The 13,690-nt window shown below is 61.9% G+C and overlaps 1 protein-coding gene across 1 annotated transcript in view; it reads left to right on the top strand.

Annotated features, from left to right (window-relative positions):
* LOC135209465 (myosin heavy chain, striated muscle-like) overlaps positions 1-1,881 on the top strand; it is a 2,433-nt gene extending 552 nt beyond the window's left edge. The window contains exon 1 of the mRNA XM_064242128.1: positions 1-1,881. This exon is cut by the window's left edge and continues 552 nt beyond it. Coding sequence (XP_064098198.1) covers positions 1-1,881 — 1,881 coding nt within the window.
* Positions 1,882-13,690: the final 11,809 nt, after the last annotated feature.

The raw sequence follows: 13,690 nt of genomic DNA, 5'->3' as shown, positions 1-13,690 counted from the left end.
GAAGAATTTCAACATATAATTGGCCGTCTTGAAGAGGAGGTCCAGGCTTTGGCAGAAGACAACAGGAAACTGGAGACTGAAAATGTTGCCAAGGATAAAGTGATGGAAAATCTCCAAGAAAGCAACATGCAGTGTGAAGCGATGAAGAATGGTTTGCAGCAAGAGGTCAGGAATCTCAGCCGACAGAACTCTGAAATGGAGATAAATGTGGCCGATCTGAAGAAAGAAAAGACTGAGCTGGAAGAAAAGATGGCAAATTTGGGAAAGGAATTTAAAAAGGAAGTTCATGACCTCGAGCAGAGGCTGAGTCACTCTCAAGATATAATTATAGAAAAGGACTTAGAGATTGAAAGGTTTAACAAAGAGGCGACAGAAAAGGAAGAAAAAATAGAAGATTTGGAGAATATTGTGCAGAATTTACTCGAAGAAAACAAGAAAATTAAAAATGAAATGGAATACAAAGTAAATGACCTTCGTCAAGAGCTCAGTAAACAGCAGGATCTCAGTAAGGAGGAGACTGAAAAGTTTGAAAAAGACATATTAGAATTTGGACAAACGATTGAAGGTCTGGAAAGTGAGGTCGTCTCATTGATGAAAGAAAAGGAAAGCTTGAAGATTGAAACGGAAAAGGAAATGAACGACCTCTTATCTGTGAATATGGAAAAGGAAGAGCAGCTGGAACTATCTAAAAAAGAAGTCATTGAATGTGGACAAACAATTGAAGGCCTGGAAAATGAGATCGTCTCATTGATGAAAGAAAAGGAAAGCTTGAAGATTGAAACTGAAAAGGAAATGAACGACCTCTTATCTGTGAATATGGAAAAGGAAGAGCAGCTGGAACTATTTAAAAAAGAAGTCATTGAATGTAGACAAACGATTGACGGTCTGGAAAATGAGGTCGTCTCCTTGTTGAAAGAAAAGGAGAGCCTGAAAACTGAAATGGAAAAGGAAATAATGTACCAGAAAGAAGAGATGACTAATCTGCAGGATATGAATTTAGAAAAGGACGAGGAGATTGACAAATTGAAAGAGGAGGTAATTGAAAGTAGAGAGACAGTTGAAGTTCTGGAAAATGAGATCGTCTCCTTGATGAAAGAAAAGGACAGCCTGAAAATTGAAATGGAAAAAGAAATAACCGACCTAATATCTCTGAATAAGGAAAAGGAAGAGCAGCTAGAACAATTTAAAACAGAAGTCATTGATTGTGAACAAACGATTGAAAGTCTGGAAAATGAGGTTGTGAACTTGATAGGAGAAAAGAGGAGCCTGGAAACTGAATTGGAAAAGGAAATAATGTACCTGAAAGAAGAGGTCGCTAACCAGCTGGATATGAATTTAGAAAAGGACGAGGAGATTGAAAAATTGAAAGGAGAGGTAATTAAAATTGGAAAGGCAATTGAAGGTCTGGAAAATGAGGTCATCGAGTTGATGGAGGATAATGAGAAGAGGAAAACTAAGATGGAAAAGGAAATAAAGGACCTCAAAGAAGAGTCGATGAACCTCCAATCACTGAACATGGTAAAGGACGAGGAGAATGAAAATTTGAAAAAAGAAATAATTGAAATTGGAAAGGCAATAGAAGGTCTGGAAAATGAGGTCATCGAGTTAATGGAGGACAATGAGAAGAGGAAAGCTAAGATGGAAAAAGAAATAACAGACCTCAAAGTAGAATTAATTTACCTGCAGGATATGAATTTGGAGAAAGACAAGGAGATTGAAACATTCAAAAAGGAAGAATTGGAATTTGTAGCGACAATTGAAGCTCTGGAAAATGAGGTCATCGAGTCGATGAAGGAGAATCAGAAAAGGAAAACAGATATGAAAGGGGTAATGAACAACCTCAAAGAGTTGATGAAAGAGTACGATATGAATATGGAATAAGATATAGAATAAAACTGGGAATTGGAATATGAAAAATAAGAAGAGGAAATCGAAGTAATGCAGCCGAGGTAGAATGGAGAGCAAACGGACCCTGTTCAGAATAGGCCCCAGAAGCTGGCTGGAGAACGGACGGCAGCCAGGTGACCACAGGACACTCACTAGCCCTTTCCAAAGAAGGTGCCCAAAACTAGCTGGAGAACGGACAGCAGCCGGGGGACCATCGGAATCTCACTGGCCCTTCCCAATGGGGACGCTCACTAGCCCAACCCACAGGAGGCACCCGAAAAAAGCAGGCTGGAGAACGGACGGCGGCTGGGGGACCGCCTGACGCTCACTAGCCAAACCCACAGGAGGCGCATGAAAAAAGCTGGCTGGAGAACGGCCGGCGGCCGGGGGACCGCCGGACGCTCACTGGCCCAACACACAGGAGGCGCCCAGAAAAGCTGGCTGGAGAACAGACGGCGGCCGGGGGACCGCTGGACGCTCACTAGCCCAACCCACAGGACGCGCCCGAAAAAAGCTGGCTGGAGATCGGACGGCGGCTGGGGGACCGCCGGACGCTCACTGGCCCAACCCACAGGAGGCGCCCGAAAAAAGCTGGCTGGAGAACGGACGGCGGCCGGGGGACCGCCGGACGCTCACTAGCCCAACCCACAGGAGGCGCCCGAAAAAAGCTGGCTGGAGATCGGACGGCGGCCGGGGGACCGCCGGACGCTCACTGGCCCAACACACAGGAGGCGCCCGAGAAAAGCTGGCTGGAGAACAGACGGCGGCCGGGGGACCGCTGGATGCTCACTAGCCCAACCCACAGAAGGCGCCCGAAAAAAGCTGGCTGGAGATCGGACGGCGGCCGGGGGACTGCCGGACGCTCACTGGCCCAACCCACAAGAGGCGCCCGAAAAAAGCTGGCTGGAGAACGGACGGCGGCTGGGGGACCGCCGGACGCCCACTAGCCCAACCCACAGGAAGCGCCCGAAAAAAGCTGCTGGACGCTCACTGGCCCAACACACAGGAGGCACCCAGAAAAGCTGGGCTGGAGAACAGGCGGCGGCCGGGGGACCGCTGGACGCTCACTAGCCCAACCCAAAGGAGGCGCCCGAAAAAGCTGGCTGGAGATCGGACGGCGGCCGGGGGACCGCTGGACGCTCACTGGCCCAACCCACAGGAGGCGCCCGAAAAAAGCTGGCTGGAGAACGGACGGCGGCCGGGGACCGCCGGACGCTCACTAGCCCAACCCACAGGAGGCGCCCGAAAAAAGCTGGCTGGAGATCGGACGGCGGCCGGGGGACCGCCGGACGCTCACTGGCCCAACCCACAGGAGGCGCCCAAAAAAAGCTGGCTGGAGATCGGACGGCGGCCGGGGGACCGCCGGACGCTCACTAGCCCAACCCACAGGAGGCACCTGAAAAAAGCTGGCTGGAGAACATACGAGCGGCTTGGGCCCACCTGACTCTCACTAGGGGGCCCAACCCACCAGGAGGCCGCAGGAAAAAAAAGCTGGCTGGAACGGACGGGTCCGGGGACCGCCGGACGCTCACTGGCCCAACCCACACAGGATGGCGCCCTAGAAAAGCTGGCTGGAAAAAAGAACAGACGCGGCCGGGGGACCGCTGGACCGCTTCACGTATCCAACCCACAGGGGAACGGCGCCCCGAAAAAAGCTGGCTGGAGATCCCGGGGGACCGCGGCTGGGGCCGCCGGACGCTCCACTGGCCCAACCCCAGGAGGCGCCCGAAAAAAGCTGGCCCTGGAAGAATCGGACGGCCGGCCGGGGACCGCCGGAAGGCTCACTAGGCCCAACCCACAGGAGGCCCGCCCGAAAAAAGCTGGCTGGAAAAGATCGGTCGGCGGAGCGGGGAAACCGCCGGACGCTCACTGGCCCAACACACAAGAGGCGCCAAAAAGCTGGCTGAGAACAAAGGACGGCCGCCGGGACCGGATGGAATGCCTCACTAGCCCAACCCACAGAAGGCGCCCGAAAAAAAGCCTGGCTGGAGATCGGACGGCGCGGCCGGGGGACTGCCGACACTTCACTGGCCCAACCGCACAAGGAGGCGCCCTGAAAAAAGCCCTGGCTGGAAAAAGAACGGACGGCGGGCTGGGGGACCGGCCGGACCGCCCACTAGGCCCACCCACAGGAATCGGCTCCGATAAAGCTGGCTGGAGAATCGGAACACTGGGGGCGCCGGGGGACCGCCGGACGCTTCACTGGCCCCAACCCACACAGGAGGTTGCACCCAGGGAAAAGCTGGGCTGGGAGAACCAGGCCGTGGCCTGGGGAAAAAAACCGCTGGACGCTCACTAGGCCCCAACCCAAAGGAAGGCGGGCCCGGAAAAAAGGCGGTTGGAGATCCGGGACCCCAGGCGGCCGGGGACCCGCTGGCGCTCACTGGCCCAACCCACAGGAGGCCCGCCCGAAAAAAGCCCTGGCTGGGAACGGCGGCGGCCGGGACCGGCCGAAACGGCTCACATAGCCCTAACCCACAGGGGCGCCCGAAAAAACAAAAAGCTTGGCTGGAGATCGGAACGGCGGCCAGGGGGTGGGACCGCCGGACCGCTCGATGGCCTAAACAACCCACAGGAGGCCCCGCCCCTAAAAAAGCCCTGGCTGGGAGATCGGAACGGCGGCCGGGGGACCGGCCGGACAGCCTCCTAGCCCAAAACCCACAGGAGGCACCTGGAAAAAAGCCTGGCTGGAGAACAGACGGCGCTGGGGACCACCTGAACCTCACTAGCCCAACCCACAGTGAGGCGCATGAAAAAGCTGGCTGGAGAACGGCCGGCGCCGGGGGGACCGTCAGAAACGCTCACTTGGCCCAACACACAGGAGGCGCCCAGAAAAGCTGCTCGAGAACAGACGCTGCCGGGGGACCGCTCACTGGGCCCAACCCACAGAAGGCGGCCCGAAAAAAGCTGGCTGAAAAAAGAACTGGCTGGAGAACGACGGGCTGGCTGGACCGACTTGGACGCCCACTAGCCCAACCCACAGGAAGCGCCCGAATAAAGCTGCTGGAGATCGGACGGCGGCCGGGGGACCGCCGGACGCTCACTGGCCCAACACACAGGAGGCACCCAGAAAAGCTGGCTGGAGAACAGGCGGCGGCCGGGGGACCGCTGGACGCTCACTAGCCCAACCCAAAGGAGGCGCCCGAAAAAAGCTGGTTGGAGATCGGACGGCGGCCGGGGGACCGCTGGACGCTCACTGGCCCAACCCACAGGAGGCTCCCCGAAAAACTGGCTGAGAACGGACGGCGCCGGGGAGACCGCCGGACGCTCACAGGCCTAACCCACAGGAGGCGCCCCGAAAAAAGCTGCTGGAGAATCGGGACGGCCGGCCGGGGACCCCGGCCGCCTCACCTGCCCAACCCACAGGAGGCGCCCGAAAAAAGCTGGCTGGAGATCGGACGGCGGCCGGGGGACCGCCGGACGCTCACTAGCCCAACCCACAGGAGGCACCTGAAAAAAGCTGGCTGGAGACAAGGCGGTGGGCCCTGGGGGAACCCCACCGGACGCTCACTAGCCAAAAAACCCACAGGGCGCTGAAAAAAAGCTGGCTGGAGAAACGGACGGGCGGCCGGGGGACCCGGCCAGAACCCTCACTGGCCCAACACAACAGGAGGCGCCCAAGAGCTTGGCTGGAGAACAGACGGCGGCCGGGGGACCGCTGGACGCTCACTAGCCCAACCCACAGGACACGCCCGAAAAAAGCTGGCTGGAGATCGGACGGCGGCTGGGGGACTGCCGGATGCTCACTGGCCCAACCCACATTAGGCCCCCCCCCGAAAAAAAAGCTGGCTGGAGAACGGAGGCGGCCGGGGGGGGGGGGACCGCCGGACGCTCACTAGCCCAACCCAAAGGAGGCGCCCGAAAAAAGCTGGCTGGAGATCGGAAGGCGGCCGGGGGACCGCCGGACACTCACTGGCCCAACCCACAGGAGGCGCCCAGAAAAGCTGGCTGAGAACAGAACGGCGGCCGGGGTACCGATGGTGCTCACTTTAGCCCAACCCACAGGAGGCGCCCGAAAAAAGCTGCTGGAGATCGACGGCGGCCGGGGGACGCCAGACGCTCACTGGCCTAACCCACAAGAGGCGCCCTAAAAAAGCTGGCTGGAGACGGACGCGGCTGGGGGACCGCTGGACGCCACTAGCCCAACCCTAGCCCACAGGAAGCGCCCCGAAAAAACAAAGCTGGCTGAGATCGGACGGCGGCCGGGGGACCGCCGGACGCTCAGCCCTCACACAGGAGGGCTAAAGCCCAGAAAATGGCCACAACCCAACCCAAAGGAGCCCCGAAAAGCTGGCTGGAGAACAGGCGGCGGCCGGGGGACCGCTGGACGCTCACTAGCCCAACCCAAAGGAGGCGCCCGAAAAAAGCTGGCTGGAGATCGGACGGCGGCCGGGGGACCGCCGGACGCTCACTGGCCCAACCCACAGGAGGAGCACTAAAAAAGTTGGCTGGAGAACGGACGGCGGCCGGGGTGCCGTGGTATTCCGCCGGGACTGCACTAGCCCAAAACCCAACAGGAGGCGCCCGAAAAAAGCTGGCTGGAGATCGGACAGCGGCCGGGAGACCGCCGGACGCTCACTGGCCCAACCCACAGGAGGCGCCCGAAAAAAGCTGGCTGGAGATCGGACGGCGGCCGGGGGACCGCTGGACGCTCACTAGCCCAACCCACAGGAGGCACCTGAAAAAAGCTGGCTGGAGAACAGACGGCGGCATGGGGGCCGCCTGACGCTCATTAGCCCAACCCACTGGAGGCGCCCAGAAAAGCTGGCTGGAGAACATACGGCGGCCGGGGGACTGCCGGACGCTCTCTAGCCCAACCCACAATGGGCGCCCGAAAAAAGCTGGCTGGATATCGGACAGCAGCCGGGGGACCACCGGACGCTCACTGGCCCAACCCACAGGAGGCGCCCGAAAAAAGCTGGCTGGAGAACGGACGGCGGCCGGGGGACCGACGGACGCTCACTGGCCCAACTCACAGGAGGTGCCCGAAAAAAGCTGGAAGGAGAATGGACGGCGGCCGGGGGACCGCCGGATGCTCACTAGCCCAACAAACAGGAGGCGCCCGAAAAAAGCTGGCTGGAGATCGGACGGCGACCGGGGGACCGCCGGACACTCACTGGCCCAACCCACAAGAGGCGCCCGAAAAAAGCTGGCTGGAGAGCGGATGGCGGCCGGGGGACCACTGGACGCTCACTGGCCCAACTCACAGGAGGCGCCCAAAAAAAGCTGGCTGGAGAATGGACGGCGGCTGGGGGACCGCCGGACGCTCACTGGCCCAACCCACAGGAGGCGCCCGAAAAAAGCTGGCTGGAGAATGGACGGCGGCCAGGGGACCGCCAGACGCTCACTGGCCCAACCCACAGGAGGCGCCCAGAAAAGCTGGCTGGAGAACGGACGGCGGCCGGGGGACCGCCGGACGCTCACTGGCCCAACCCACAGGAGGCGCCCAGAAAAGCTGGCTGGAGAACAGACGGCGGCCGGGGACCGCCGGACGCTCACTGGCCCAACCCTCACGGGAAGCGCCCGAAAAGAAAAAAGCTGGCTGGAGATCGGACGGCAGCCGGGGGACTGCTGGACGCTCACTGGCCCAACCCACAGGAAGCGCCCGAAAAAAGCTGGCTGGAGAACGTACGGCGGATGCTCACTGGCCAAACTCACAGGAGGTGCCCAAAAAAAGCTGGCTGGAGAACAGACGGCGGCCAGGGGACCGCCGGACACTAAATGACCCAACACACAAGAGGCACCCGGAAAAAGATGGCTGGAGATCGGACGGCGCCGGGGGAGCCGCCGGACTCTCACTGGCCCAACCCACAAGAGGCGCCCAAAAAAAGATGGCTGGAGAACGAATGGTGGCCGGGGACCGCCCGGACGCTCACTAGCCTAACTCACAGGAGGCGCCCTTAAAAAGCATCCGGCGGTCGGGGGACCGCCGGATGCTCACTGGCCCAACACACAGGAGGCGCCCGAAAAAAGCTGGCTGGAGATCGGACAGCGGCCTAGGGACCGCCAGATGCTCATTGGCCCAACCAAAGAGGAGCCCCGCCCCCCCCCCCCCCCAGCTGGCTGGAGAACGGACGGCGGCCGGGGGACCGCCGGACGCTCACTGGCCCAACTCACAGGAGGCGCCCAAAAAAAGCTGGCTGTAGAATGAACGGCGGCCGGGGGACCACCGGACGCTCACTAGCGCAACCCACAGGAGGCGCCTGAAAAAGGCTGGCTGGAGAACGGACGGCAGCCGGGGGACCGCCGGACGCTCAGTAACCCAAGCCACAGGAGGCGCCCAGAAAAGCTGGCTGGAGAACAGACGGCGGGCCGGGGTACAGCCGGACGCTCACTAGCCCACACACAGGAGGCGCGCCCGAAAAAAGCTGCTGGAGATCGGACGGCGGCCGGGGATCCGCGGACTCACTGGCCCATCCCATCCGAGGCGCCCTAACCCAAACTGGATGGAGATCGCACGGCAGCCGGGGGACCGCCGGACGCTCACTGGCCATGGACCAACCGAGGCGCCTAACCCAAACTGGCTGGAGATTCGGACGGCGGCCGGGGAACCGCTGGACCGCTCACTGGCCCATACCAAAACCGAGGCGCCCTAACCGAAAACTGGCTGGAGATCGGACGGCGGCCGGGGGACCGCCGGAACGCTCACGTGGCCCATACCAACCGAGGCACCCTAACCCAAACTGCTGGACCGCTGGATGCTCCACTGGCCCCATACCCAAAACAAGGCGGCGCCCTAACCCCCAACTGGCTGGAGATCGGTACGGCCGGCTGGGGGAACCGCCGGTAACGCTCACTGGACCCATAACCTCAACCCGAGGCGCCCTAAAGCCGCAACCTGGCTGGTAGTCCGACGGCGGTCCGGGGAAGGGACCGGCCGGTACGCTCACTGGACCCATACCAACCGAAGGGCCCCGCCCTAAAACCCAACCCCCAACTGGCTTTGGAGATCGGACCAGCGGCCCGGGGGTAACCGCCGTACGCTCAACTGGCCCACCATACCAACTGAGGCGCCCTAACCCAAACTGGATGGAGATCGGACGGCGGCCTGGGGACCGCTGGACGCTCACTGGCCCATACCAACAGAGGCGCCCTAAACCTAAACTGGCTGAGATCACGGCGGCCGGGGGACGCGGCGCTCACTGGCCCATACCAACAGAGGCGGCCCTAACCCGTAACTGGCTGGGATCAGACGGCGGCCGGGGGACCGCCGGGCGCTCACTGTCCCATACCAACCGAGGGGCCCTAACCCAAACTGGCTGGAGATCGCACGGCAAGCCAGGGGACCGCGACACCCTAACCCAAACTTGGCTGGTAGAATTCGCTTCAACGGGTAGCCATTGGGGGACCGCCGGGTACGCTCCACATTGGCCCATACCAACCGAGGTAGCCCTAACCCCGCAAAACTGGCTGGAGATCGGACGGCGGCCAGGGGACCGCCGGACGCTCACCGGCCCCTTGTACCAACTGTGCGGCGCCCTAACCCCAACTGGCTTGGAGAATTCGGTAACGGCGGCAAAGGGGACCGCCTGACGCTCACCTCGGCCCATACCAACAGAGGGCGCCCTAACCCAAATAACTGGCTGGAGATTGGACGGGCGGCCGGGGGGCACGCCGGACGCTCACCAAGGACCTTCGTTCCATACCAACCGAGGCCCACCCTTAACGCAAACTGGGCTGGTGAAATCGGCACGGGCGACCGGGGCAAACCGCCGGATGGCTTCGCCAGGCCCATACCCAACCGAGGGCGCCCTAAACCCAACACTGGCTTTGGAGATTTGGACGGCGGCCGGGGACGGCTCAGGACGATCACTGGCCATTCCAACCCCCCAAAAACGAGGCAGGCCTAAACCCAAACAAACTGGGCTGGAGATCAAACGGACAAGTGGGGGCCGGCGGGGATGCCGGACGCTCACTTGGCAATATGAATCCAAGGCGGCCCCACTAACCCAAATTGGGCTGGATATCGGGACAGGCGGCAAGGGGACCGCCGGATGCTCACGTGGCCCATACCAACCAGAGGCCGCCCTAACCCAAACTGGCTTGGAGATCGGCAACGGCGGACGAGGGGTAGCGCGGCCGTACGCTCCACATGGTCCCTATACCAACCAAAGGCGCCCTAACCCAAAACTGGCTTGGACCGTTGATGGCTCACTGGCTTTGCCCGATACCTAACCGTAGGCGCCCTCAATAACCCAAACTGGCTGGGGATCGCACGGCTGCCGGGGGACCGCCGGATCGCCTCTCTGGCTCCATAAACCAACCGAGGCACCCTAAACCCAAAACTCTGCTGGAAATGGATGGCGGCCGAGGGACCTGGCCTGGACCTCACATGGGCCCACAACCGAGAGCCCCTAACCCAAACTGGCTGGAGGATCGCAACGGGTGCGGCCAGGGCCGGACCGCTGGAAGCTCACTGGTCCCATACCACCGTGCAACCCAAACTCCAAGCTGGCTGGATATCGGAGCCCGGCGGCCCTTGGGAACCCGAAACTGGACGGCTTCCTTGGCCCCATACCAACCCGAGCGGGCCCTTAGGAACCTGGGGGAAGCTGCGGAATCGGATGGGCGGATGTTGGGACCGCCTACGCTGGTGGCCCATAAAGCCACCGATGGCGCCCTAAACCCAAAGCTGGGCTTGGAGATTTCAGGACTGGACGGTCCTGGGGGACCCAGCCGGACGCTCCACTGGCCCATTAATACCAAACCGAGGGCGCCCTAACCCCAAACTGGTTCTGGAGATCGGACGGCGGCCCTGGGGGACCGCCTGACGCCCTGGCCGCATACGAACCGGGCGCGTACCCAAACTTGGCCTGGAGATCGGACCGGCGGCCGGGGGGTGAACCGCCGACGGCTCACTGCCGCTAACCAAACCCGAGGCGCCCTAACCAAACTGGCTGGAAGATCGGAGCAGGCGGACGGGGGAACCTGCCGGACCTCTCACTTGGCCCATACCAACCGAGGCTGGCCCTAATACCCAAACTGGCTGGAGGATTCGGACGGCGGCCAGGGGAACCGCCGGACGCTCACGTGGCCCCTCCAACCGGGCGCCACTACCCCAAACCGGCTGGCTGGATATCCCGGACTTGCCGGAACAGGGGACCGCCGGAAACTCTCCTGGCCCATACCAACCGGAGGCGCCTAACCCAAACTGACTGGCTGGAGGATTGGAACGGCGGCCGGGGGACCGCCCGGCAGGCGCTTTCACAACATGGTCCCATACCAACCTGAGGGGTCCGGCCCTAACCCAAACTCAACTGGCTGGAGATGGCACGGCGGCCGGAGGGGACCGCCGGAAACGCTCACTTGGGCCCAATACCAGCCGAAGGCCGCCCTTAAGACCCAAACCAAACTGGTCTGGAGATCGCAGGCACTGGCTAGCTGGGGGACCGCCTGGACTCCACCTGGCCCCTAAGAACCGAGGCTCCGGTAACCCAAACTGGCTGGAGATTGGACCGGCGCCGTGGAAGCCGGACGGCTCATTGGCCCAATAACCAAACCGGGCGCCTTAACCCAACTGGCTGGCGATGGCACGTAGTGCGGGGACCGCCCGGGGGACCCTCTCACTGGCCCATACAAGCCTGAGGCTCCTTAAAACCCAAACTGGTCCTTTGGAATCCGTACGGCTAGCCGGGGGACCCTGCCGGACGCTTCACTGCCCTTAACCCAAACCGGATGCGCCCTAACCCAAACCTGGCTTGGAAGATCAGGACGGCGGCCAGGGGACCGCCGGACGCTCACCGTCCCATACCAACAGAGGCGCCCTAACCCAAACTGGCTGGAGATTGGACGGCGGCCGGGGGAACGCCGGATGCTCACCGGCCCATACCAACCGAGGCGCCCTAACGCAAACTGGCTGGAGATTGGACGGCGACCGGGACCGCCGGACGATCACCGGCCCATACCAACTGAGGCGCCCTAACCCAAACTGGCTGGAGATCGGACGGCGACCGGGGGACAGCCAGACGCTCACTGGCCCATTCCAACCAAGGCGCCCTAACCCAAACTGGCTTGAGATTGGACGGCGGCCGGGGGACCGCTGGACGCTCACTGGCCCATACCAACCAAGGCGCCCTAACCCAAAGTGGCTGGAGATCGGACGGCGGCCGGGGGACCGCCGGACGCTCACTGGCCCATATCAACTGAGGCGCCCTAACCCAAACTGGCTGGAGATCGGACGGCGGACGAGGAACCGCCGGACGCTCACTGGCACATACCAACCGAGGCGCCCTAACCCAAACTGACTGTAGATTGGACGGCGGCTGGGTACCGCTGGACGCTCACTGGCCCATACCAACCGAGGCGCCCTAACCCAAAGTGGCTGGAGATCTGACGGCGGCCGGGGGACCGCCAGACGCTCACTGGCCCATACCAACCAAGGGGCCCTAACACAAACTGGCTGGAGATATGACGGCTGCCGGGGGACCGCCGGACGCTCACTGGCCCATACCAACCGAGGCGCCCTAACTCAAACTGGCTGGAGATTGCACGGCGGCCAGGGGACCGCTGGACGCTCACTAGCCCAACCCACAGGAGGCGCCCGAAAAAGGCTGGCTTGAGAACGGACGGCAGCCAGGGGACCGCCGGACGCTCAGTAACCCAAGCCACAGGAAGCGCCCAGAAAAGCTGGCTGGAGAAAAAGACGGCGGCCTGGGTACAGCGGGACGCTCACTAGCCCAACATACAGGAGGCGCCCGAAAAAAGCTGGCTGGAGATCGGACGGCGGCCGGGGGACCGCCGGACGCTCATTGGCCCATCCCAACCGAGGCGCCCTAACCCAAACTGAATCGAGATCGCACGGCGGCCGGGGGACCGCCGGACGCTCACTGGCCCATACCAACAAAGGAGCCCTAACCCAAACTGGCTGGGGATCGCAAGGCGGCCGGGGGATCGCACGGCGGCCGGGGGATCGCACGGCGGCCGGGGGACCGCCGGACGCTCTCTGGCTCATACCAACCGAGGCACCCAAACCCAAACTGGCTGGAGATGGGATGGCGGCCAAAGGACCGCTGGACGCTAACTGGCTCATACCAACCGAGGCGCCCTAACCCAAATTGGCTGGAGATCGGATGGCGGCCGGGGGACCGCCGGACGCTCACTGGCCGATACCAACCGCGGCGCCCTAACCCAAACTGGCTGGAGATCGGACGGCGGCCGGGGGACCGGCGGACGCTCACTGGCCCATACCAACCGAGGCGCCCTAATCCAAACTGGCTGGAGATCGGACGGCGGCCGGGGGACCGCCGGACGCTCACTGGCCATACCAACCGAGGCGCCCTAACCCAAACTGGCTGACCGCTGGACGCTCACTGGCCCATACCAACCGAGGCGCCCTAACCCCAACTGGCTGGAGATCGGACGGCGGCCGGGGGACCGCAGGACGCTCACTGGCCCATACCAACCGAGGCGCCCTAACCCAAACTGGATGGAGATAGTACGGCGGCCGGGGGACCTCTGGACGCTCACTGGCCCAAACCAACCGAGGCACCCTAACCCAAACTGGCTGGAGATCACACGGCGGCCGGGGGACCGCCGGACGCTCACTGTCCTATACCAACTGAGGCGCCCTAACCCAAACTGGCTGGAGATCGGACGGCGGCCGGGGGACCGCCGAACGCTCACTGGCCCATATCAACCGAGGGGCCCTAACCGAAACTGGCTGGAGATCGCACGGCAGCCAGGGGACCGCTGGACGCTCGTTGTCACATACCAACAGAGGCGCCCTAACCCAAACTGGCTGGAGAACGCACGGGTGCCGGGGGACCGCCGGACGCTCACTGGCCCATACCAACCGAGGCGCCCT

The sequence above is a fragment of the Macrobrachium nipponense genome, chromosome 11, assembly GCF_015104395.2.
Source record: "Macrobrachium nipponense isolate FS-2020 chromosome 11, ASM1510439v2, whole genome shotgun sequence".
Taxonomy (NCBI): domain Eukaryota; kingdom Metazoa; phylum Arthropoda; class Malacostraca; order Decapoda; family Palaemonidae; genus Macrobrachium; species Macrobrachium nipponense.
Note: the sequence above shows the minus strand (reverse complement) of the source record. Positions and strands in the feature narration are given on the sequence as shown.